At 39.8% G+C, this 25,587-nt stretch overlaps 1 protein-coding gene across 5 annotated transcripts in view; it reads right to left on the bottom strand.

Moving 5' to 3' along the window:
• Positions 1-25,587, bottom strand: part of KIAA1549 (KIAA1549 ortholog) — a 171,424-nt gene that overhangs the window by 55,213 nt on the left and 90,624 nt on the right. For all 5 annotated transcript variants that reach the window (XM_033951438.1, XM_033951437.1, XM_033951436.1 and 2 more), the window contains 3 exons: positions 16,255-16,432; positions 14,287-14,465; positions 3,574-3,776 (listed from right to left, as the gene is read on the bottom strand). In XM_033951438.1, coding sequence (XP_033807329.1) covers positions 3,574-3,776; positions 14,287-14,465; positions 16,255-16,432 — 560 coding nt within the window. The remainder of the gene's footprint in view (positions 1-3,573; positions 3,777-14,286; positions 14,466-16,254; positions 16,433-25,587) is intronic.

The following is a 25,587-nucleotide window of genomic DNA, read 5'->3' on the forward strand; positions in this document are numbered from 1 at the left end:
CTATATCTTTCTTGAGATAAGGAGACCAGAATTGAACACAATACTCCAGGTGAGGTCACAACATGGAGCGATACAAGGGCATTATAACATTCTTAGTCTTGTTAACCATCCCTTTTTAATAATTCCTAGCATCCTGTTTGATTTTTTGCCACTGCCACACATTGGATGGAAGGTTTCATTGTATTGTCTATAATGACACCCTGATCCTTTTCTTGGGCGCTAACCTCCAAGATGGACCCTAGCATCTGGTAACTTTGATTTGGGTTATCCTTCCCAATGTGCATCACCTTTGCATTTGTCCACATTAAATTTCATCTGCCACTTGGATGCCCAGTCTTCCAATTTTCTAAGATCTGCCTGCAATTTCACTATTTCAATTATTATGAAGTTGAAAAAAGCTGGAGGTTCCAATGAAACTTGAGGTCTTTAGTTAGTCACAATGGAATCTGGATTCCACTGTTGTAATATGCTGGACATAGTAACATACTAAATGACGGCAATGGTCCATCCAGTCTGCCCAACCATACATGCTCCATAAATTAATTTAGTTTAAATGGTCCTTTTCTTAGATATTTCTGGGCCAGAAACCCAGAGCCTTGCCCAGTAGTGTGCTTAGGTTCCATTTACTGGAGTCTCCATCAAAGCTCACTCCAGCCCATCTTAACCATCCCAGCCATCGAAACCCTCCCCAGCCCGTCCTCAACTGAATGTCCATATATGGGACACAGGCCATGTAAGCAATACTGGCCTTAGTTCCTTCAATGTATACCATTATTTTCTGATTAGAGATCCTCTGTGTTCATCCCATACTTGTTTGAACTCTGTCACTGTTTTCTTATCCACCACCTCCCTCGGGAGCGTATTCCATGCATCAACCACCCTCTCCATAAAGAAGAATTTCCTAAAATTATTCTTGAATCTACCACCCCTCAACCTCAAATTATGCCCTTTGGTTTTACCATTTTCCTTTCTCTGGAATAGATTTTGTTCTACGTTGATAGCTTTGAAGTATTTGAACATCTGACTCATATCTCCCTTGTTCCTTCTTTCCTCTAGGGCAGGAGTAGGCAATTCCATTCCTTGACAGCCAGAGCCAGGCCAGGTTTTCAGGATATCCACAATAAATATGTAAGAGATAGATTTGCATCTCAAGGAGGCCTGCCTGACCTGGCTCCGGCTCTCAAGGACCGGAATTGCCTACCCCTGCTCTAGGGCACTGTTTCTCAAACTTTTTTAGCTCTGGCACACTAAACAAAGCAAACATTTTTCACGGCACACTATAACTGAAATTATAAAATTGCAAAACCAACAGAAAATTAAATGTGAGAGTTATTTATTTAAAGTTCTTTAAATAAGTTCTTTATGTATGAGTAATTGTAACAATGGTGAAACTAAAATAGAATAGAATTGCTAATCAATGCAATAGATATGCCTATTTTTGAGTGCAAATTAACTCAAAATGCAGCTCGATAGTCGACAAGCAAACATACATTTCATCACCCACCATCTACAGTCTTTTTTTTTTTTCCATTTCTTTCAGAGCTGAAAATCCAAGTTCACAAAGATAAGAAGATCCAAACGGTAACAAAGCCTTGATTACTTTGTTGCTCAAGTTAGGATAACTACTGCATAAAAAAATAAAACTAAAATTACTTGCTGTTAAATTTCAAGGATCAATCACATCAAAAAATAATGCTTGTCTGGGCGGTTCTGTCCTTATGTATATAGATGCTCATAACATTGACAGACTCTTGTGTATACAATGTGTATGTCATCTATTCTAGTGTATATTTATAAAGGGAATTTTAAAAAAATAAAGTAATATTCTGAATTCTCTCATGGCACACCTGGAATCTCTTCGGGGCACACCTTTGTGCTGTGGCATAGTTTGAGAGACACTGCTCTAGGGTATATATTTTCAGGGCTTCCAGTCTCTCCTCATATGTCTTCTAGCACAAACCTCCTACCATTTTCATCGCCTTCCTCTGGACCGCTTCAAGTCTTTTTATGGTCTCTAAAATTGAACACAATACTCCAAGTGGGGCCTCACCATCGACCTGTACAGGGGCATCAACACCTTTCTTATACTGGTCACTCCTCTCTCTATACAGCCTAGCATCCTTCTGGCAACAGCCACTGCCTTGTCACACTGTTTCTTCGCCTTTAGATCTTCAGACACTATCACCCCAAGGTCCCTCTCCCCATCCATGCATATCAGCCTCTCAACTCCCAGCACATACGGCTCCTTCTGATTTCTAATCCCCAAATGCTTTACTCTGCACTTCTTTGCACTGAATTTTAGTTGCCAGATATTAGATCATTCTAACTTTTGCAGATCCTTTTTCATGTTTTCCACTCCCTCCTCAGTGTCTACTCTGTTACAAATCCGCAAAAAGGCAAACTTTTCCTTCTAACCCTTCAGCAATATCGTTTACAAACATATTGAACAGGATCGGCCTCGGCACCAATTCCTGAGGGACTCTACTACTTACCTTTCCCTTCTCCGAGCAAATTCCATTAACCACCACCTTTTGGTGTCTGTCCGTTAACCAGTTTCTAATCCAGTTCACCACTTTGGGTCCTAACTTCAGCCTGTCAAGTTTGTTCATGAGCCTTCTATGAGGACCTGTGTCAAAGGCTTTGCTGAAATCTAAGTAAATTATGTCTAGCATATGCCCTTGATCCAATTCTCCAGTCACCCAATCAAAAAATTCAATCAGATTGGTCTGGCATGATTTTCCTTTTGTAAAACCATGTTGCCTCAGATCCTGTAACCCATTTGATTCTAGGAATTTCACTATCCTTTCGTTCAGCAATGCTTCCATTAATTTTCCAATAACCAAATTGAGGACAGTTGATGCAACCTCTATGGAGCTAAATGCAGCTTGTGGATTGACCCGCTGATGGTTGTAAAGGAGCATAGTAGGTTATAGCTAAATTGAGCTCAAAGCTGAAAGCTCCCAAGTCTGAGGATCATTCACATTAATTTGTTCCAGTAGCTAATTTGAATTAATCACACAGCTGTTTCTAGTATAAATATGTGAAAGGTCTGGTTCAGGGTAAAAAAATTAAAGCAGTTTCTCTACGTGACATTAAGGCCACAGGTATTTCTTACCCATGAACCATACACCATGTTTCAAAGAGAAAGTAAAAATGTGCACCTTTCGTACCCATCTTTTGTACAGAACTATTTCCTAAAAAAAAGATTATAAAATTGAAAATGCAATCCAAGCATCTTATTTTCTAATCTTGTTCAAAACATGCTCCTGGGAACACTCCTCTTAAATTCATATCAACACATGCTCTGTCTGAGTATGGTACTTTGTGTGTCTAAGTGCTTTGAAAATGAGACCTAATATGCACAGTTCAGCAATATTTAAGGAGGGTATATTTCAATAAGCCAATGACTTTGAAAATTGCCCTCTAAAGTATTTCATCTCGTCTGAAAATACTCTAAAAATTCTGAACTGCCCCCCCCTCATATTTGACCGTAAATCCCTAACTCTGTGCCTCTGTGTCAATACTGCAAACAGAGCTCTGATCATCATTGCTATCTCGCTTCCTAACGCTCACCTGCCACGATGACGCAGGGGCTTCGGTGGTTTTGAGGATGCCCTGGATTTTGGAGTTGGGACGTCTCCATTTTCAGCTGGGATAGTGTCCTTCACGGGCCCAGGCAAAGGTGTTGGCTCATGAATGATCATGACATCATCATTGTTATGCTGACCCAGGTGTTGCTTAGCAAAATCAAAGCCTTTCACACTTGGGGCTTGAATCTATAACATAAAAAAAAGAAATTAGATATTCTGTATAAATTATGCAATGGCAGAAAATTAAGCAACAGTATTTAAAAACTTGGTCCAAATTCAACACAGGTGACACGTGAAATTACTTTAGTCTAGTTAAATCAAATTATTACAGCAGATACCTAAAGAATGAAATATCTCCTCTGGAAAAGGTGCATTGCATGTTGTTAAGTCCAAAACAGAGGTATAATCCGCAACCATATAGATATAGAAATGAAGAGCGGATCCCAAATAGAATAAAAGGTGAATTCTTTATGGAAATTCCTTTAAAAACATCCAACGTGGGTTAGGTTTTTCCCAAAACAGGGCTGCATAATGGGTAACAATCAATAGCAAGGGTGCCAAAACTGCACAGGGTTTATCCTAACCTCCAGTAGTTGGCAGGTGGCTCCAGTAGACAAGATGATTGTTGTATCTTTCAGCCCTAGAGAAATGTCCTCTTCATATTTAATTTAATTTCCATATTTATATCCTACTTAACTACAAAGTTCCAAGCATGTTACAATAAAATAAAACACCATATAAAAAAATTTACAAACTGGTAAATACATCTTAAATATAATCATAATAGCCACCTTATTTAATAAAAAATATTTCTGAAATAACCATGTTTTTATCACTTTCCCACAAAGCCTGATATTAGATTACTGTAATTCACTCTTGTTAAACATCACTCAAAAAGAAAAAAAACGTTTGCAAATAATTCAAAATACTGCAATTATTGTTGGCTTTATATTCTTCTCATATATAAAATCAATAAAACTTTTTGAACAGTAAAATCACAACGGCAAAAAATACGATCACGTAACACCTTTTTTAATAGACTCACATTGGCTTCCTATTAACCAACGAATAACCTACAAAATATTACTTCTAACATTTAAAACATTATCCAATAATGAACCTCAATTCATAGACCGATTTTTAATTCCATATAACTCGACTCATTCCCTAAGATCCACAACACAAGGGCTGCTTACGGTTCCTTCTTTGAAGATCATTGTAACCAGACGTCACGACATATTTTCAGTTATGGCCCCTCTTACCTGGAATACTCTCCCTTTATATATCAGAGAAGTTAAAGACCTGAACTTATTTAAAACCAACCTAAAACCATTCCTTTTTAAAGCTTCTTTTAATATCTAAAACACATTCTTCTTTTAAATCAGTTTAATTTGATTATAAAATATTTCATTGTAAAGTTTCTTTTATTTTTTAAAACAATTTTTTAAAACCCCAATCCCAACGTTTTTTCCCCTATTAGATTTTCGTTTTCTTCTCTCCTGAGAAACTGCAATTTGTAACTTTTACCCCTTTGTTCCTTCCTCATGTTCCTCAGTTCGTCTGTATTGTCTGTTGGTGGTTTCTTACCCCCCTTCTTAAGGTTGTATATAACATATTTTTAATTGTTACTCGCTTAGTATGTAATAAGCGATTTATCAAATTTAATAAAATTTGAAACTTGATTAGATAAGTTTCTTATTTGACTAGGCAGAGAATTCCAGAATTCTGAAGTTCTTTCCAAGAGTGTTCAATAGGTTGATATCTTAATGCTTGCTCTTAATTTATAACTATGTTTTTATTTTATTTTCCTTGCATTTTTATCTACATGATCTGCACTTTTTATTTTGATGCATTCTATTGAAATGTATGTATTGCTTCCCTTGTTGTATTTTATCAGGATGCTTTTTATTGGAATGTATGTATTGTTCTCCTTGTTGTGAGCTGCTTAGAACCTCCCTGGTATGGCGGCATTTAAATAAATTATTATTATTATTAGAGGAGAGCAATCTACAGTCTTTACAAGATGGTATTACCAATAACAATTCTTGAATAGAGCTTAAATACCTAGTTGAATGATACTCTTTGACAGAGGCTGGAACTTTCCAAGTCTTGCTCCTGTGACTGAGAGCAAAAGAGAAAAGAAGAGTAGTACCAACCTTTGCAAGAGGAAGTGGGAGAAGAGAGGAGGGAGTTATCTCTGATGCTTGGCCCATGGGCCTTGATACAGCTTAGCAAATGGAGCAAAAGTCTGTAGGCTAAGGGGCTCATAATCAAAACTTAAACAAGTTTAAAACCCACCCAAGTTGGCATTTGGTCATCCTAAAAGACAGGTCGTCCAAGTGCCGATAATCGAAATGGGTTTTTGAAGGTTTCCTGGGACTTTTTAGGCCTCTGAATCCTGCTGTGTGCCCAGAGCTGAAAGGGGCATTTCTGGAGGAGTGGTTAGGGTGGGATGTGGGCCGACCTAGACTTAGTCGTCCTGCAGGGATAATCGAATGTTTGATGAGATTTCCTAGGTGAAACTTATATTTTGTGAGTTAGATGATGTAAAAGCAGGTATAAGTGCCAAAAATATAACCAAAGTGACCAGATAACCAATGCAGGGACAAAGTAAAGACCCCCACAAACTTCCCCAGTGTTCACTGACATTGCTGCACTTCCACAAAGTTCAGAATAAAAACGTACAAACCTGCTATAGGAAACGTACATACCTGCTACAGGAAAGCCTAGTAGAGCTGCACAGAGGTGGCTTAAGTAGCCTGGGTGGTGGGCTACTGAACCATAGAGAGAAGGACCCAGGCCCATAAGCCACTCTAACCACTACAGTCATGGTGGAAAATGTAAACCCACCAAAATCCTACTGTACTGCCTTATACAGAAAGTGCCACCTGCAGCCATAAGGGCTATTGGGGTTGTAGACAGGTGGGTATCGAGGGTTTTGGGGGTGTTTGGGGGGGGGCTCTCCATAACCTATAAGGGAGTTCTGGTGAGATTTTTATGTTGCACCCTTTTTGTGAAGTTCACAGCAGTGCCCTATAAGGTGTCCCTCTGGGTGGTCAGCCCATTACGTTGCCTGGCCCCTCCCATGTCCAAAAGCTCTTGTTCTGGGTGTTTGTGACTTGGATGACTTTTTGGTAGAGAATGTGGTATACAGATAGACATAATGGCAGTCTGGATGATCAAACGTATGGACGTACAGACAGACGATTTTTGAAAAAAAAAAAAAAAATTTTTAGATGTACTTATTGAGGAAAATCATTGTTCCATTGCCGATTTTGGGCGACTAGCACCCTATGTCCAAATCTGACTTAGATGTATGCTTTGATTATGCCCCTCCACAGCTCCAGACAAATAATCCTCCTTTACCTCAACCGCTAGTTTGTCTATGGCAAGACTTCAATCACAGTCTAAGGGGATCTGACCGAAACACAGACAAAAAAACATAACAAGAGAGATCCTGCTACACCTCAATCCTCCCTTCCCCATTACTCCGTTCATAACTCTTTACTCTTTGATCTGCTATAATATAATATAGCTTATATGTTCTTATATGTTCTATAATTCCTTGTATTGTACGTCACCTTGAACCTACAGTTATTACTGGATTAAATTAGATTAGCGTTTATCGAGTCACTCTTTTTGTCCTGTTTTTCCATCATAATTAGATTGTAAGCTCTTCTGAGCAAGGACTGTCTCTTGCGTGTTTAATGAACAGTGGTGTGTGTCTGGTAGCGCTATAGAAAATTAGGAAATGCATCTGTGAGCTGCAGTATTAACTTTGGCCATTAACCTGTGATAACTGTAAAACTTTAATGCACCTTAGTAATATGGGCTCTTAGTATCCGTTAAGTTTTTTTTTTTTTTTTGTATAAATATTTTTTATTCTTTTTTTTTTAATTCTTACATCAAGTGAAATACATGTAATACATTCAATTATACAAAAAAAACACTTGAAATTATCATTAAATTTTCTTACAATGTGAATTAAATAAACCCTTTTTCAGAATTTATATCATATTAATATTACAATAGTTTTCCTCCCTACCCCTTTTATATGTTCTATACATGTGTTATTATATCTGATCAGTGGAATAAATTGTCAATGGTCTCCATATTTTATTAAATTTGTTAATATAACCTTGTTGTAATGCCAGTACTTTTTCCATTTTATATATATGACAAATTGAATTCCACCAAAAAGTGTAATTCAATTTAGTGTAATCCTTCCAGTTCTGAGTAATTTGCTGTATGGCGACCCCTGTTAAAATTAATAAAAGTTTATTATTATCAGCAGAAATCGGACTTTGTGTTCTCATTGTTGTTCCAAATAATATTGTATCATATGATAGTCCAACATGATTTTCTAATAAATTATTAATTTGGGGCCAAATTAATTTCCAAAAGGAATTAATGCAGGGACAAAAGAATAGTAAATGGTCTAATGTCCCCACTTCTATCTTACAATGCCAGCATCTATTAGATCTACTACTACTATCTAATTTTTGTATCCGTTAAGTTAATAACACACAAACAAAAAATTCAAATGCAGGTTAAAACCTAAAAAAAAGGTCTGAAAATGAATCAGATATCTTTACCATGCTTATTTCTTGTAGGGTGGTTTAATTAGATTTAAAATGCTTTCTAATTTTGGGATGAAGTGTTGAGTTTATATTTCATGGGTAGGTTTTGCCTGGATCCTTGATTTGGTTTATATTATTAATGCATGTAAATATATATATACTATTTTTTGATACTTGAATTTTTTAAAAAGATTTTTTAATGATAACAATATCAACAATCAACATACATGCCAGCCATCATACATATCCAAAAATTACACAACAGTAGGTATTTCTTACTTAACAATTCATTGACTTGAACTGTTCTCCCATTTTGTGGTGGAGTCCTTAGTTATATATACTTAAGATTTTCGATTTCTATTCTATTGCTTTGGATGAAAATGAAAGTATGTTGGAGCGTGGGCTAGAAAAACGAAATAGTCAAAATTGAGCCATCTGGTCAGCTACTGATGTGAAGAACAATTGATTTCCAGAAAAGAAATATATATTGTTCACATTGAATGCCACTCTACTGCCTAACATTATTTCATGGAAAATAATAAATCAATGTGCCCTGTGCCATTGAAAAGACAGCTCTGTAAACAAAAGAGAGCCTTGCTTTCCCCAGGAGTGCTTTCACTCCGCTATTTCAGTCCCTTTCTCCTAGGTTAACCCTTTCAGGACCATAAGGATCGTAGGCCAATTTTTGTGGTTTTGACGACATTTTTATGGTAAAAAGGGCTTGCAGATGCCAAAAAATTGATTTTTTTTTGTGAAATGTCATTATTTTTATTTAAAAAAATCACACTTCTGGCTTATGGACAGTGTGGCAAGTGAATCTTCTCGTCAATCTGGCAACGACGCTAATGAATGAATGTCGGAACCAGTTTGTTTACATAAAGGCAGTATCCTATGGAATCCGTACATATCAAATTTAGAACTGTAGACTATCCCAATCAAAATTTATAGGATTTTAAAGTTATGGGACAAATATGTCCCTTGGTCCTGAAAGGGTTAAGCAGGCATTGCAGAAAGATCATGCTTCCAGATTTCCAACTTGGCTAGGGAGATTTTATACAGGGTGCCCACAAAAACACTCCTTGATTTTAAATGGTTACAAAATCAAAACCTATTGGAAAAAGCAAGATCTTACAGAATTCCTTGCATTTTCACCCTTATAAGCTGCAATTCGTGCAGAATTTACAACCTTCAGACAATGTATCGCATGTGGGGTTCTCTTCATAAGAACATAAGAATCGCCGCTGGTGGGTCAGACCAGTGGTCCATCGTGCCCAGCAGTCTGCACACGTGGCGGCCCTTGGTTTAAATAACAGTGCCCTAACCGAGCCTAGCTTTACCTGCACACGTTCTGGTTCAGCAGGAACTTGTCTAACTTTATCTTGAATCCCTGGAGGGTGTTTTCTCCTATAACAGCCTCCATAAGAGCATTCCAGTTTTCCACCACTCTCTACATTTGTACGGAATCTATCCCCTTTTAACTTTAGAGAGTGCCCTTTCATTCTCTCTACCTTAGAGAGGCTGAACAACCTGTCTCAATAAACTAAGTCTATTCCCTTCATTATTTTGAATGTTTTGATCATGTCCCCTCTCAGTCTCCACTTTTCAAGGGAGAAGAAGCCTAGTTTCTCTAATCTCTCACTGAACGGCAACTCCTCCAGCCCTTTAACCATTTTAGTCTCTCTTCTCTGGACCGTTTTGAGTAGTACCGTGTCCTTCTTTATGTTCTCCAACCAGTGCTGGATGTATTCCAGGTGGGGGCGTACCATGGCCTGATACTTGCTTAGCGCGCATCATTTTGGTGCCTAATTTGGGGTGCCATTTTTAAATATAATATAAATATGTCCTTAACAAGGTTTAGCAAATGTAAAAAATATACAAGATTTAGGGACTGCTCGTCCATTTCTAAGATCCTAATATTGCTTGAGCAAAGGAGCAAAGTCCAAAAAGCTGCTATCTTTAAACATATGTCAGTCTTTAAAGCTTTTCATATCTATCCCTTTACCTTATATGGGGGGAAGGGGATTTTCCAACCAATTGAAATATTTAGTCTTATCAGGCTGTGCAGATGTTCAGGCAGAATGTGTTGAACTGAGGCAGCTGGGCTGCAGTGCTGGGAATACAAAGGGGTCATCCGAGCTCTCCTTCAATAACTTATGTCTACTAGTTACTCCGTGAATAGGGAGCTGTAAAACTGTCAGACAGAATGATGGCTTAGCTGAGCCCCTCCTTTGCACAGAATTCTGTTAATCCACGGGGGATAGAACTAGAGGATTTTATTTGCTAAAAAGAAACGGTAAGCAATAAAGGATACATTGAATTATCTAGTACAAATTCATAGACCAAACAGAAGCAAAATAACATTAATTTAGGAGGGTAATTTTTATAACATCCACATTAGGGAAATGTGCATATCTATTGTTTTTTTTTTTCCAATATCTTTATTAACAATTGTGCAGTATTTCCTTCATTTTCAAAGCAAACCTAAACACATTTTCTAAACTACCTCCACTCAGGCACAGTTTATACTCGCTGTTTGATGATCACAGTTTTTCTGTAATAAAAATATAACCCACTTGGGCTCATGTACTTTTACCTATACACTGGGTGAGCAATTTTGCAAAAGCTCATTTAATCTCATTTCAAATGGCTTTGAAAATGACCTTTAAGGAAACAGATAAGTCACAAATATCTTTATAACATGTGTGCGCTCTATTTTATTTTTTTAAAAGTGTCTTGTCAAGAGGTCTTTAAAATCTGCCCAATTATCTGTTCTTTGGATTAACAGTGAACAAGAAATAGGGATTAGTAACATAGTAACATAGTAGATGACGGCAGATAAAGACCCGAATGGTCCATCCAGTCTTCCCAACCTGATTCAATTTAAATTACCCTGTACTGTGCTTGGGTTCCAACTGCCAAAATCTCTGTTAAGACTTACTCCAGCCCATCTACACCCTCCCAGCCATTGAAGCCCTCCCCTGCCCATCCTCCTCCAAACGGCCATACACAGACACAGACCGTGCAAGTCTGCCCAATACTGGCCTAGTTCAATCTTTAATATTATTTTCTGATTCTAAATCTTCTGTGTTCATCCCACGCTTCTTTGAACTCAGTCACAGTTTTACTCTCCACCACCTCTCTCGGGAGCACATTCCAGGCATCCACCACCCTCTCCGTAAAGTAGAATTTCCTAACATTGCCCCTGAATCTACCACCCCTCAACAGGAGAAGAAAAAAACCCCAAACAAACCATGAACAGAATTGTCAGCGGAGAGGAAATTGGTTTCCTTGGTTTTATGCCTTGCCACTCAGATTTATAAAATGTGGTTCAAGTTCATGTACAGTACAGTCCTTTATCATAATCACAGACTCTTAGGGCTCCTTTTACAAAGCAGCGCTAGGGCCTTAACGTGCGCTAAATTGCCGCACCCGCCAGCCGCTACCGCCTCCTTTTGAGCAGGTGGTAGATAGCGCGCACTAATCCGGTGCGTGCGATAAAACCGCTAGCACGGCTTTGTAAAAGGAGCCCTAAGAGCACCAAGCTGTCCCTCTCAGGAAGGTGTAAGGCAGGTCCTTGCCGAATGCCCTGAATCAGTTACTTCCGAAAATGGAGCAACAACAGGTATTCTAGACGGGGTGTAAAGACTCAATTATTTAATAGGCTGACATCGTAATGGTTTTACATTTTCTTTTATTTCAACCATGCTTGCATTCTATTCTTATGTTTCTTACCTTTATATTTTTATCTTGATCAATTTTATTGAAATGTTTATACCTTTTATTCTGATCAATTTTATTGAAATGTATGTACTGCCTTTTATTGTATTTGATTGAGATTTTTATTGAAAATGTATGTATGTATTGTTTTTCTCATGCTGTGAGCCACTTAGAACCTCCCCGGTATGGCGGCATATAAATAATAATAATAATGTAGCGTTCTCTTCCCACTATATATATCTCACCACAGAAAATCTCCCAGAAGGAAGGGATACCATCGATTAGCAGACCTTGCACATATATTTTACATAAGAATGATGAAGCTCGCATTAGCCAGTTTGAACAGTTTTATTCTTTCAAAAACAATGGTAACTGAAAGAATTAAGCAAAAAACAAAAGGAATTGACCCCAAAATATCCACAAAGAAGAAAATCCAGAGAAAACCAAAAAAAAACTCTGTGGAGTGACGATGTTCCTAAATGGACTTTATTTGAAAGTATCAAAGTTCCAAAGGTACACTGAAATCATCCACATAAAAGTAAATCATCCACATAAGAGCCTTAAAGGACCTAGTCCGCTAGGGATACAGGACCCAACATGGTCCGCGTTTCGACAAAAAGTCTTCTTCAGGGGTCCCTGGGGGTCCTATAAAGGTGAGTACGTGGGAAACAATTGTGTGGTGAGCCGGAAGTGAGACACTGCTTGTGTCTGCAACATTCTAGAGCTGAGACTGTGATGTCATAATGCCTCATTCCACCAATGCCTCAGCTCCGTCCTCATCTGCACAAGCCTCAAACACTTTAAAATCATAAGAGTTTGAAGCTTGTATGGTTAAAGCAGAGCTTACAGGAATGGGGCAGAGACAGGGACAGCGACAGTGACAAAACTCATGGGGACAGGATGGGAAAATTGAGTTCTTGGTCCTGAAAGGGTTAAATGTATCCATGACATCTTGCCTGTTTAGATTGTAAGCTCTTTCGAGCTGGGACTGTTTTCTTACTCTTTATGACTGTACAGCGCTGCGTGCATCTGGTAGCGCTATAGAAATAGTTAATACTAGTAGCAGGAGTATGTGTCAAAAAACTTGTACTGTACTATGGCAAATTGTAACCTGTTAACCCTTTCAGGACCAAGGGACATATTTGTCCCATAACTTTAAAATCCTATACATTTTGATTGGGATAGTCTACAGTTCTAAATTTGATATGTACGGATTCCATAGGATACTGCCTTTATGTAAACAAACTGGTTCCGACATTCATTCATTAGCGTCGTTGCCAGATTGACGAGAAGATTCACTTGCCACACTGTCCATAAGCCAGAAGTGTGATTTTTTTAAATAAAAATAATGATATTTCACAAAAAAAATCAATTTTTTGGCATCTGCAAGCCCTTTTTACCATAAAAATGTCGTCAAAACCACAAAAATTGGCCTACGATCCTTATGGTCCTGAAAGGGTTAACTGTTATAGTTTCCAAGTTTATTAAAAATTTGTTATACCGCCAAATCAAACTTCTTAGCGGTTTACAGAACATTAAAAGGGTATAACATTATGTGAGTACCAAGGCTAAAAACAAAGTAAAACCAGCAAATTAGTAACCAACAAAACAGAAACAAAAGGAATGAATGAAAAATAAAAAGAGAGAGAGATCATCCTTATAAGTACGGTTAGAGCCCAGAGGCATCTTTAAACAATGTATGTATTATGTATGTTAACCTGTAACCCGTACTGAGCTCTTTGGGGAGAACGGGATAGAAAACAAATTTAATTAACTAATTCAAATTTCAAGTTTTTATTAAAATTTGACGCTATCGCTTATCCAACTTCTAAGCGAGATACAGATAAAATGTACACTTCTCCCTCCGTATTCGCTGTGATAGGGGATTAACAGAACCGCAAATACAGAAAAACCGCAAATAACTTTTTCATATGTTATTCGCTGTTTTCTATTAAAAAGCCATCGTGAATATGGTGAAACCGGGAATAACGCGGTGGGAGACCTGGCCTGTTCCTGAAGGAGAGGCAAAACACGGTGAAGAAAGTGCTGGGAATCAGCAATTTTTCTCTGTAAATGCTTGGAATCAGCGATTTCTCTTTGCAAGCTGATGTAATTGGGGAGGGGGGGGGAGCCAGCAAGCTAAAAACCGTGAATAATCGAAACCGTAAATGCTGAAACCGCGAATACGGAGGGAGAAGTGTAATGGGGAAAACAAATAAGAAATATGGAGGGAAAAAACACGTGTCATGATGTCAAACAGTGGAGATAAAATAAAAGTACCTTATGTCTTGCCATAACCCCTTTTCTCCCTTATTTTCTATCTCTGCCCTGCATTATACCTGGAAGCTCCCTCATCTTAATATCCTTCTCCAATAGATATGGCATCTCCTTTCTCTTACCTTCTGTCTCTGCTGTATATTACTCATTGTGTCTGGCTGGAATTCCAACTTATCAGTCCTACAAAGTTTCCAGTAGAGGATTATAATGATCACCACCACCAGAGTCACTGGCACCACAACACCAACAATAATCCACAGGTTCTGGGCTTCCTTGGATGATTCTTTTGCTTTATCTACAGCTGCAAGAGTTTGCGTAACAAGAGAACACTATTTTTTAGCAAAAGAAAGCGTCACAGCAAATGTTATAAATACATATCTTTATTCCATTCTCAATTAGAGCAAAAGGCTTTTCCGTAGCTTTTTTTTTTTTTTTTCCCTCCCTGGCAAGTACTCTTAACTGAGTTATCCTCTGCAGCTGCTGTCATTCTCCCCCCTCCCCCCCCCATTTTCTCTTGGATTAAGTAGACATGTGAGACATGTCCCTGGGTTACCGTATGAAATACATTATATTAGTTTAATATGTCTTTATCGCAAGCAAACCATCCTGAGCAATGCAGTGTGTCCATAGCAATATTATTTTATACTACACTTATTTATTTATAAAATTTATTACTCACAAACATTAAACAATTCTGTGCAACTTACAATGTAAAACATACATAATTAAAAAAAAAAAAAACAACAAACTAAAACAAACATAATATTTTAAAATAAAAATTTATAATTAATGCATCAGATCAGAAACAAAATTACCCTGATTGCATATCTCAAACTTCAATCTTTCAAGAAAATCATTTCCGAAATAACATGGCTTTAATCATCTTCTTAAATTGAAGCAGGCTGGACGCATTTTTTTATTTCAACAGGCAGAGGATTCCACAATGTAACACTTGTATATGGGATAAATGTGTTGCTGATTAGATTTCTGTGTTTTGTGTGTCTGATAAAATAACTTGTGTCCTACTGAACTAGGAAAATATTGCCTAGGCCTCCTGGATCTTGAGCAAGGTTTATTTATTCAATTTCTATACCGTTCTCACAGGGGAGCAACCATGATGAAACTGCAATCATAAGTATTTTACTTATGAAAAGAAATGACTACAAGTGAAGTACAGTGGTGCCTCACACAACGAACTTAATTGGTTCCAGGAGCAAGTTTGTTATGCGAAAAGTTCGTTATGTGAAACGCGTTTTCCCATAACAATACATGTTAAAAAAAATAATTCGTTCTGTAGCATAAAATATGCTAAGATGACATAAAAAAAGATAAATTTTTTGTTATTATTTTTATTTAGATACATCTAAAAACATAATTGTTTTTTAAAACAACACACATTTTTTAAATTTAAAGACAGACTAAGTAGAGTCTAATTTTACAGTGAGAGAGGGCAGAGTCTCAGCGGCAAAAACTGGGACTGTTCATTTTTTTTTTTTTTTCTAGCATCGGGGAAGCAGCGAGAGTAGCTCCGCCCCCCCCAACGCATCAGCAGTAGGCGCCGGGCCCCTGCGAGCCGACGGTCCGCCACTGCACAGGGAGCCAGGCGGAGAGAGGGCAGTTAAGCGCAGTGCCTGCGCGGAAGGATGCAGCTCGGGCGACTTCATTGTGTGAAACGAAGTTCGTTGTAGGAAGCAAGACATGAAGTTCGTTGTGCGAGGCGTTCGTTATGCAAGGCACCACTGTAATTGGAAAACCTAATAAATGGAGCAGCTTCTGATGTCTACATATACACCATTAACCATGAACACACCAACCACCATAAGATGATGTCATGATACTGCAGCATGTAAGAGGAATGGGAACTTGTATACAGCTTTTTTGTGGCTTTGGCATTTCAAACCTTACGCTCAAAGCGGTGGGCACTGGAGGATTAAGTGACTTACCCAGAGTCACAAGGAGCAGCACTGAGATTTGAACTCACAACCTGTGGAGGCAGAGGCAGCAGCTCAACCAGTGAGCCACAGCCCTTCCACCACTGCAGGTGCACCACTGATCCCGCTTCTTCTTTCCTCAAATCCAGACCTACTTACGTTGTGCAAGGACACCTTGAACGTGATATCCCAGAATGATGGCAGCTCTCTGGATGTCAACCAAGTTGATCAGAGCTGAAGCCTTAACAGCATCCATCCGCTTCCCATAATGATCCTCTATGAAGTATATCAGCTCTGCAGGGTCATCAGAACCATCAATTCGTGAGATGTTCACAAGCTGAAGTGGCACAAAAGAGCGTTACAGATTTCAAATAGGCGTGTGGACAGGTTGCAAGAGAGCTTAGCAATGTGGAGACACAAGCAATAGTAAGTGTTGCACAGACAGTACTCAAGAAAGATAGTACTGTAGCTATAATACTAATTTAATAGCACAGAGCCTTACTAAGAGCTTTAAATGATTCTTCTGTTTTGCTCAAAATGGGCACTGGAAAAGATTAACACTAAGGCCCAGATTATCAAACTGGTGCCGATTTTCTAGGCAAATGGCATTTTTAACCGAGATTTGAGGCGCTTACTGGTACCTAGAAAATTGGTGCCAGAATTGTGCCTACATAGGTATTTTAGGCCGCCAAATGCCAAAGTAGGCATGGCCAACGTTGGAAGTGGCGTTCGGCGGCCTAAAGCACCTATGTAGGTGCGATTCTCGCTAAGATAAGCACCGGAAATGTAGGCCCAGAAAACCCCTGGCTTACATTTCCGGTGCCTATCTTTCATGTCGGTGCGATTCCAAAACAGGCGCCCATGTGTAAACGACATGCGATCAGCAGCCGCTTTTAAGGCGATCGCCCATATTGATGTTGATTTGAGAATCTGGGCCTAAATGCAATTCTATAAAGGAGTCATGTCCTTTATAGACTTGCAGTTAGTGCTGATTCAACAAAGGCAAAATAAAACAAAAACAAAAGCAGGACAAGGGAGACAGCACAGAAGATGACCTAACTGGCCGCCATCTTGTTGGAATATTCATTTCTATCTCTATCTCTACCTCTGTCTTTATATTTTTATCTTTACTTTTCATAAATTGTTTCTTCAGGTACTTTAGTTAGATTGTGAGCCTTTGGGACAGTTAGGGAATTTCCAAGTACCTATCTTATTTATTTTTATTTATTGTATCTTTCAATGCATCATTTTTGTAAACCGCTTAGAAACCTCACGGTTATTAGTTGTATATAAGAATTAAATTAAATTAAATTAAAATTCTTGTGCCCTAACTTTGGGTGCCAGACGTATGTTTGTTGAAACCTGGTGTAAATGTTGGTGCCCAAGTCGAGTGCAGTTCCATTATTCAGTAACATTGCATTCAACTTTTCGGAATGCCAACTGATACACCCATGCCCCCTTTTGAGATATGTGCTATGAGATGAAAGTGTGCACAAATCCTAATCTGTGCCAATTAACATTAATAATTGGCTCTTAGCACCCAATTGTTGTTAAGAACTCATTAGCTAATTAAATTGTGCATACATCTCAGATGTGCGCCCAAAATCTAGGTATCACATATAGAATCCTGGAGTATGTGCTTAGGTGGTAGCATCAGTATGCCCCTCCCATGCTCTACCCATGTGATCGCATCCATGCATTGTGTGCTATGCCACTTACATGCACCCTTACAGAACTGTACTTAATTGCCCTGTCACCACTTATACACATAATTATACATTTGTCTGTGAAAACGCTAGTATTCTGTACCTATGCATGCTTATGTGGCACATCGATATGGACGCCTAGATTATAGAATGTCTCCTTCACATGGATAGAAACATGCGTAAATGATCATTTTTTTGGCTATGTGGTATGCTGTAAACATGCGAAAAAGCAGAATGGGCCCAATCGTCAAACTAACCACATTTTAATGGCAACCAATGTAGTATAGACAAAGTATCATATAAATATACATTGGACTCGACACGGGCCATGTTTCAGCAAATATGCCTGCATCAGGAATCCAAGGTGTAAAACAGTGCCTCTGAAGAAAGACAATGCCAAAGGATCATATCAAACCAATAAAGTATGCCGAGAGGGTATGCCCTCACCAGAAAGAGCCAGCCAACGTAAGAGTTTTCTGGTTAAGGATTACTGGTGCTGGGACGTTTCGTTAGAAACCTTCCAGCGCCAGCGATCCTCTGCAGATGGTGCTATTTCACGGTCCTAACTCCCAGACCTACGACCCTTAACCAGAAAACTCGTGTTGGCTCGCTCTTCCTGGTGAGGATATACTGCTTACACCAGTTTCTTATACAGTTAACTACTTTTTTTTATTTTTGCAGAACAGAACAGGCTTCAAACAGGCACTTTCCTAATGCCTAAATTTAGGTACCCTCATATAGAATTTCCCGCCTTCTGCCATAAGACCCATTGTATAAAATATGTTTCCATAAAATGGGTCCTGCAGCAGAAAATATATGACTACCGCACAACAACTAATAGTATAAGGCAGTGGTTCCCAACCCTATCCTGGAGGACCACCAGGCCAATCGGGTTTTCAAGCTAGCCCTAATAAATATGCATGAGAGAGATTTGCATATAATGGAAGTGACAGTCATATCTGCTCCATGCCTATTCATTAGGGCTATCCTGAAAACCCGATTGGCCTGGTAGTCCACCAGGAAAGGATTGGGAACCACTGGTATAAGACACATAATAGTGTCTGTTAACAGTTGTTATATAAGCTGTGAAAACGATCCTGAAACCTAACTAGGTAGAAATAACAATACTGTATATGATTTCCTCTGCCTACTCTTTTAGCTATTATGTAGGTAAGACAAGTCCGAGTCTAGTGCTGTGCTTACAATGATGTTCCCCAGCTATTGTGCACAAATATACTTCAAGTTTTATTCAGATTTGTTATAACACTTGTAAGGCAGCTATTCAAGTGGTTTACATTAATACATATTGGAAAAAGGGAAAGGAAATACAAATTTCTTCTGAAGATAGATAAAAGAGGAAGGGGTTGCAGATCCAGGGCCTATGGCGCACTGGCTGCAAATCGCAGAAAGCAGTGTCTTGAAATAGTTAAGTTTTTAGCTTGAAATAGATGTCTTGAAAGAGGAAAGTTTTTTACTTTGGCTTTAAAGGTGGTAAACAAGCTGTCAAAACAGAGTTCTAGAGAGAGCATTCTAGAGTTTTGAGGCGATGACACTGAAAAATCGAGAGTGGATGTAGTCATAACCTATGGAGTGCAGGGATGGTATGGACTAGCAGCTAAAATTTAATGCTAAGAAATGGAAGGTCATGCATGTGGGCTGCAAAAACCCGAGGGAACGGTACAATTTAGGGGGTGAAGAACTTATGTGCACAACGGAAGAGCGGGACTTGGGTGTGATTGTATGTGATAATCTTAAGGTGGCCAAACAGGTTCAAAAGGTGACAACAAAAGCAAGAAGGATGCTAGGTTGCATAGAGAGAGGTATGGCCAGTAGGAAAAAGGAGGTATTGATGCTCCTGTAAAAGACTCTGGTGAGACCTCATTTAGAATATTGTGTACAATTCTGGAGGCCGCACCTTCAAAAAGATTATAAAAAGGATGGAGTCGGTCCAGAGGAAGGCTACTAAAATGGTGTGTAGTCTTCGGGATAAGGCATATGGAGACAGACTTAAAGATCTCAATCTGTATACTTTGGAGGAAAGGCGGGAGAAGGGAGATATGATAGAGATGTTTAAATACCTACGTAATATAAATGTGCATGAATTGAGTTTCTTTCAGTTGAAAGGAAACTCTCCAATGAAAGGGCATAGGGTGAAGTTAAGAGGTGATAGGCTCCGGAGTAATCTGAGGAAATACTTTTTTACAGAAAGGGTGGTAGATGCGTGGAACAGTCTCCCAGAAGAGGTAGTGGAAACAGAGACTGTGTCTGAATTCAAGAGGGCCTGGGATAGGCACGTGGGAATCTCTCAGAGAGAGAAAGAGATAATGGTTACTGCGGATGGGCAGACTAGATGGGCCATTTGGCCTTTATCTGCCGTCATGTTTCTATATTGGCTGAGAGGGAGTGAAGCATCCTGGATGGTAAGTAAGGAGTGAAATAGGGTGGCATACCAGAATTGTGGATGTTGTGAGTAAGAATTTTATAGGAAATCCTGCAAGAAATGGGCAGCCAATGTTTGGACTTGAGTGAGTTAGTGATGAGCTTGACAGCGACGTTTTGTGAACATCAAATGTCTTGTGGCTGGATCCCTTGGAGAAGAGACTTACAATAATCCACAGAACTAATACAAAGGAGTAGACTAGGACCCGGAAAGCTGACTGATCAAGCAAATAACGAATAGAATAGTTTTGCTTAAGCCTATAGATGGAACTTCGTACTTGTGTTGGTTATATGAGGTTTGAAGGACATCGTATCATCAAGTGTCAATCCTAGGACTTTTGTATATAAAACATTGGCGATACTAAGAAAATGAATAAGGGCATTAACAGATGTTTGCAAAGTTGAACTTCATTACCTTACCAAATTTACATTAAAAATTTTCTTGCTATATGCTCAGTTTTTTTCTTAAACCCATTCTCTCTAAATCATTAGAAATGAGGCAGGGAAAAGCAAAAAGAGGTAAGAAGCAGAAAATAATTTTTGCAAAGTTCAATGAACAGAGCAACTAAGTAAACATTTAACATTTATAATAAAAGGAACAGTAGCTTCAACCCCCACTGCATTCCACAGTTTATATTCCAACACAAATTTATACGTGACATTAGTTAGCATGGAGATATATGTTTATAAGATCTATCCCAGCTACAAGCACTGGGTTAATTTAATAAAAAATTAAACAGAGTGAGACATGATATATGCACAGAACCACAAGGTAAGCAAACAGAAATCTCAAGGGTACAGCTCATAACAGCAAACACTATGTTTCAGATTGCCCTGTCAAGAAACTGGACTAAATTTATGGAGTTTTGGTAAGACAGAGAAGGTTGCTGCAAAGCATAAATACACAGGAGAAAAAAAGGTTAATTTGAGAAAAGAAATGAAAAGGAAATGCTAAGAACAGACACTATACAGTACACCCTACCTATTGTGGAATTAGCATCTGCCAAATTCTTATACATATGGAGGGGCATTTTTGATAGTTTCAGCTTTGCAACCATACTCCCCCTGGAACCCAAAGACTTTGGTTTCCCGTTACATAGAAACCTGATTGCAGATAAAGGCCAAATGGCCCATCCAGTCTGCCCATCTGCAGCATCCACTATCTCCTCCTCTCCCTAAGAGATCCACATGCCTGTCTAATGCATTCTTAAATTGAAACACAGTTTTTGTCTCTATCAGCTCTACCGGGAGCCTATTCCATGCATCTACCAACCTTTCTGTAAAAAAAAAAAAGTATTTACTTAGATTACTCCTGAGCTTAGCACCTCTTAATTTTATCCTATGCCCTCTCATTTCAGAGCTTCCTTTCAAGGGAGAGAGACTTGCCTTATGTGCATTTATGTCACATTGGTATTTAAACATCTCCATCGTATCTTCCCTCTCCCGCCTTTCCTCCTAAGTTTACTTATTGAAATCTTTAAGCCTGTCCCCCATACATCTTATGATAAAGACCACTGACCATTTTAGTTGCCTTCCTCTGGGTTGACTCTATCCTGTTTATATCTCTTTGAAAGTGCAGTCTCCAGAATTGTACACAATATTCTAAATGAGGTCTCACCAGAGTCTTATACAGGGGGATTAATATCTCCTTTTCCCTACTGGCCATACTTATGCACCCTAGCATCCTTCTAGCTTTTGCCATCACCTTTCTAACCTCTTTAGCCATTTTAAGATCATCACATACAATGGGAATATTTGGAGGAAGAGTAAGGGTAATATTGGCTAAGTTCTCGACTGCTGCTTAGAGTGAGACTGAGTTTGAGATTTCTGTGGTCTTTGTTGTCTTGAGTGGGACCATTGAGTTGGAGGCCTAGAAGAGGAGAAAGAAATTTTATTGTAGCAATGTTTAGAGTTACTTTATAATAATATGAATGTTTGGAAGAAGTGGAATATCTTCTAGACAATGTTGAAAATTGAGAGGTTTGAGCCTTAGACAAAATTATCAAAGTACCTGTGTATTTTTCTCCAAACAGATCATCCCCCTTTGCTGGGAACATTAGAAAGGCATTCTTGAATTGCAGTTTCCAGGTACAAGGCATAAGGCACAAGGTACAAGGTACTGCAAATGTTCTGCAAGAAACATTGAAAGCATCAAAAGCTGCTCTAGCCATGAACTTTCTAGTAACGAACAAGTTCTTTTATCAAGCATTGGAAACAATTCCAACTGTTGGAATTGTTTCAACTGTTCTGGAGAAAGGTTTTGATTCAAAGTCTTACAGTTGTTTGAGTAAAGATTTAGAAATAAATAATATGTAAACTTGATAGTTCATAATTCTGTTGAAAAGCATTGAGGACTGAAACATGCATTTGCCAAAAGAGTCCAATATTCTGGCCTCTCTGCCTGGAGGACCAGAAGCGTATGAATGTGAGCTGGTTTTGTAGTAGAGCTCTGTCAAATCCTGGATATGTTTGTATTTTATATATTATGTCTATTATCCTAGGAGCTCCTTGAACTAAGGGAATCTCCAAATTTTTAAACAAAGTGTCCTTCATGATTTTGTGTAAAGGCTCTTTAACGCACTTATTTGACAGTGTTTCAAAGTCAAGGAGTTCGAAGAGCTCAAAGCAGGTTCCTCCTTTATTTCCATTTCGATGCATAATGTCTGCCCCATTTGTTTTACGAAGGCAGTAAAAAGAAATGCTCTCAGGTGCAGATGTGTGTCGTGGAGGAGGAAGGAAAAGCAATGTTACTTACCGTAACAGTTGTTATCCAGGGACAGCAGGCAGCTATTCTCACTAGTGGGTGATGTCATCCGACAGAGCCCCGATACGGACGTCTCACAAGCATACTTGCTTGCAGAAACTCAGAAGTTTCGAGATGCCCGCACCGCGCATGCGCCAGTGCCTTCCCGCCCGATGGTCCGGGCATGTCTCCTCAGTTCAGGTAGCTAGCAGAGAAGCCAACCCAGGGGAGGTGGGTGGGACGTGAGAATAGCTGCCTGCTGTCCCTGGATAACAACTGTTACGGTAAGTAACATTGCTTTATCCCAGGACAAGCAGGCAGGTATTCTCACTAGTGGGTGACCTCCAAGCTAACCTCAATGGGATGGTGGGAGAGTTGGCAACTTAGGAGAATAAATTTTGTAACACTGTTTGGCCAAACTGTCCATCCCTTCTGGAGAAAGTATCCAGACAATAATGAGAGGTGAATGTATGAACCGAGGACCAAGTGGCAGCCTTACAAATCTCCTCAATCGGTGTCGATCTGAGGAAGGCTACAGAGGCCGCCATTGCTCTGACCTTATGGGCTATGACCTCACAGGGAAGGGGTAATCCAGCCTGGGCATTGCAGAAAGAGATGCAAGCCGCCATCCAGTTGGAGATGGTACGTTTCGAGACAGGGCGTCCCAACTTGTTCGGATCAAAGGAGACGAAAAGTTGAGGAGCAGTTCTGTGTGGTTTGGTGCGATCCAGGTAGAAAGCCACGCACGTTTACAGTCCAGAGTGTGAAGAGCTGATTCTCCAGGATGAGAATGAGGCTTTGGAAAAAACACAGGAAGAACTATGGATTGGTTGAGATGAAATTCAGAGACCACTTTAGGCAGGAATTTCGGATGAGTGCAGAGGACCACCTTGTCATGATGGAATACTGTGAAAGGCGGATCCGCCACTAAGGCCTGAAGCTCACTGACTCTGCGAGCAGAAGTGAGGGCAACAAGAAAACCACTTTCCAAGTGAGAAACTTCAGCGGAGCCTTGTTGAAAGGCTCAAAAGGAGGTTTCATAAGTTGAGAAAGGACAACGTTGAGGTCCCAAACCACTGGAGGAGGTTTGAGAGGAGGACTGACATAGAAAAGTCCTTTCATAAATCTGGAAACCACAGGATGAGCAGAGAGAGGTTTCCCTTGTAGAGGCTGATGGAAAGCCACAATAGCACTCAGGTGTACCCGTATAGATGTAGACTTGAGTCCAGACTGAGACAGGTGTAGAAGATAGTCTAATACAGAAGACAGGGAGGCTCGCTGAGGCTCCTTACAATTAGAAACACACCAGGAAGAAAATCTAGTCCATTTTTGGGAGTAGCATTGTCGAGTAGCAGGCTTCCGGGAAGCCACCAAGACATCCCTCACCGCCTGGGAAAACTGGTGAGGAGTTACGTTGAGAGGAACCAAGCTGTCAGGTGGAGAGACTGCAGGTTGGGATGAAGTAGAGATCCCTGATGCTGAGTAAGCAGCGAAGGAAACACTGGAAGAAGGAACAGCTCCCTGCTGCTGAGTTGAAGTAGAAGGGAGAACCAAGGTTGTCTGGGCCACTGAGGAGCTATCAGAATCATGGTGGCATGGTTGGTTTTCAATTTGACTAGAGTCTTTTGAATGAGTGGAAATGGAGGAAACACATACAGAAAACGATTCCCCCAATCCAGCAGAAAGGCAAACAAGAAAAAAATACATTCTGAACCAAATTGTTTAGTAATATATACCCTACACCTTTAAATTCCATCCCAGCCCCCAATAAATCAATCAGCACTTTTACATACCCCCAGCACCTTTAAATTCTGTCCCAGCCCCTCCCCCCCCCCAGCAGTACCTTTATATTGAGGAGGTTGGTGGACGGCTGCCTGCTGCTTGTCGGGGCCTGTGGCGCACAAGCACACTAATGCCTGGGCCCGCGACACTCCCTAATTGTGCCAGTCGCTGGTGCTCGGCAGGGTGGCTGCCTGCTGATTACCGGCATGTCAAGGCCAGCGGTGCACAAGTGTGCTGCTGCATGGGCGCGCGCCACTTCTGAATGGCTGCCTCAGTTCTCACTTCATAAGACGCATCCTTATTTCCATCCACTTTTTTGGGGGGAAAAAGTACGTCTTATGGAGCAAAAAATACGGTAATTTCCATTTGCTCTGACTGGCTTTCTGAGACAGGGCAGGCTTCCTGGATTTCCATTCCCTCCACAGCCTCTGGAACATGAAAGTTGGAAGTGGGGAAACTTTCTTCCACTTCCGGGATGGGCCAGTTTAAGACCTCAGGGTCTGCTTGCTCTCTCCAAGGCTCCTGCCTTGCTTCAGCCTGCTGGAGTGATTCTGCCACATCACTCTCCACCCCCCTTACTGCTTCCTTCAGCCTGCCTTTAACCAGACCAAAGCCACTCCCCTTCAGCCTGTAGAGGGGGATGGTTTTGGTTCCACAGTAGGCTGTGTCAGTTCAAGCTTGCCCTGCTTGTTCTGCCTTATTCTTAAAGGCACAGCTTCCCTGGCTTGAGCTATCCTAGCTAATGTGCTGACAGGGTAAAGAGGCTGTGTTTCTGTTTGCTCATAAATGACCTGATCAAGTTTATTATTGTTCTTACAGCAT

This window comes from Geotrypetes seraphini, chromosome 7 (assembly GCF_902459505.1).
Source record: "Geotrypetes seraphini chromosome 7, aGeoSer1.1, whole genome shotgun sequence".
In the NCBI taxonomy this organism is placed as follows: Eukaryota; Metazoa; Chordata; class Amphibia; order Gymnophiona; family Dermophiidae; genus Geotrypetes; species Geotrypetes seraphini.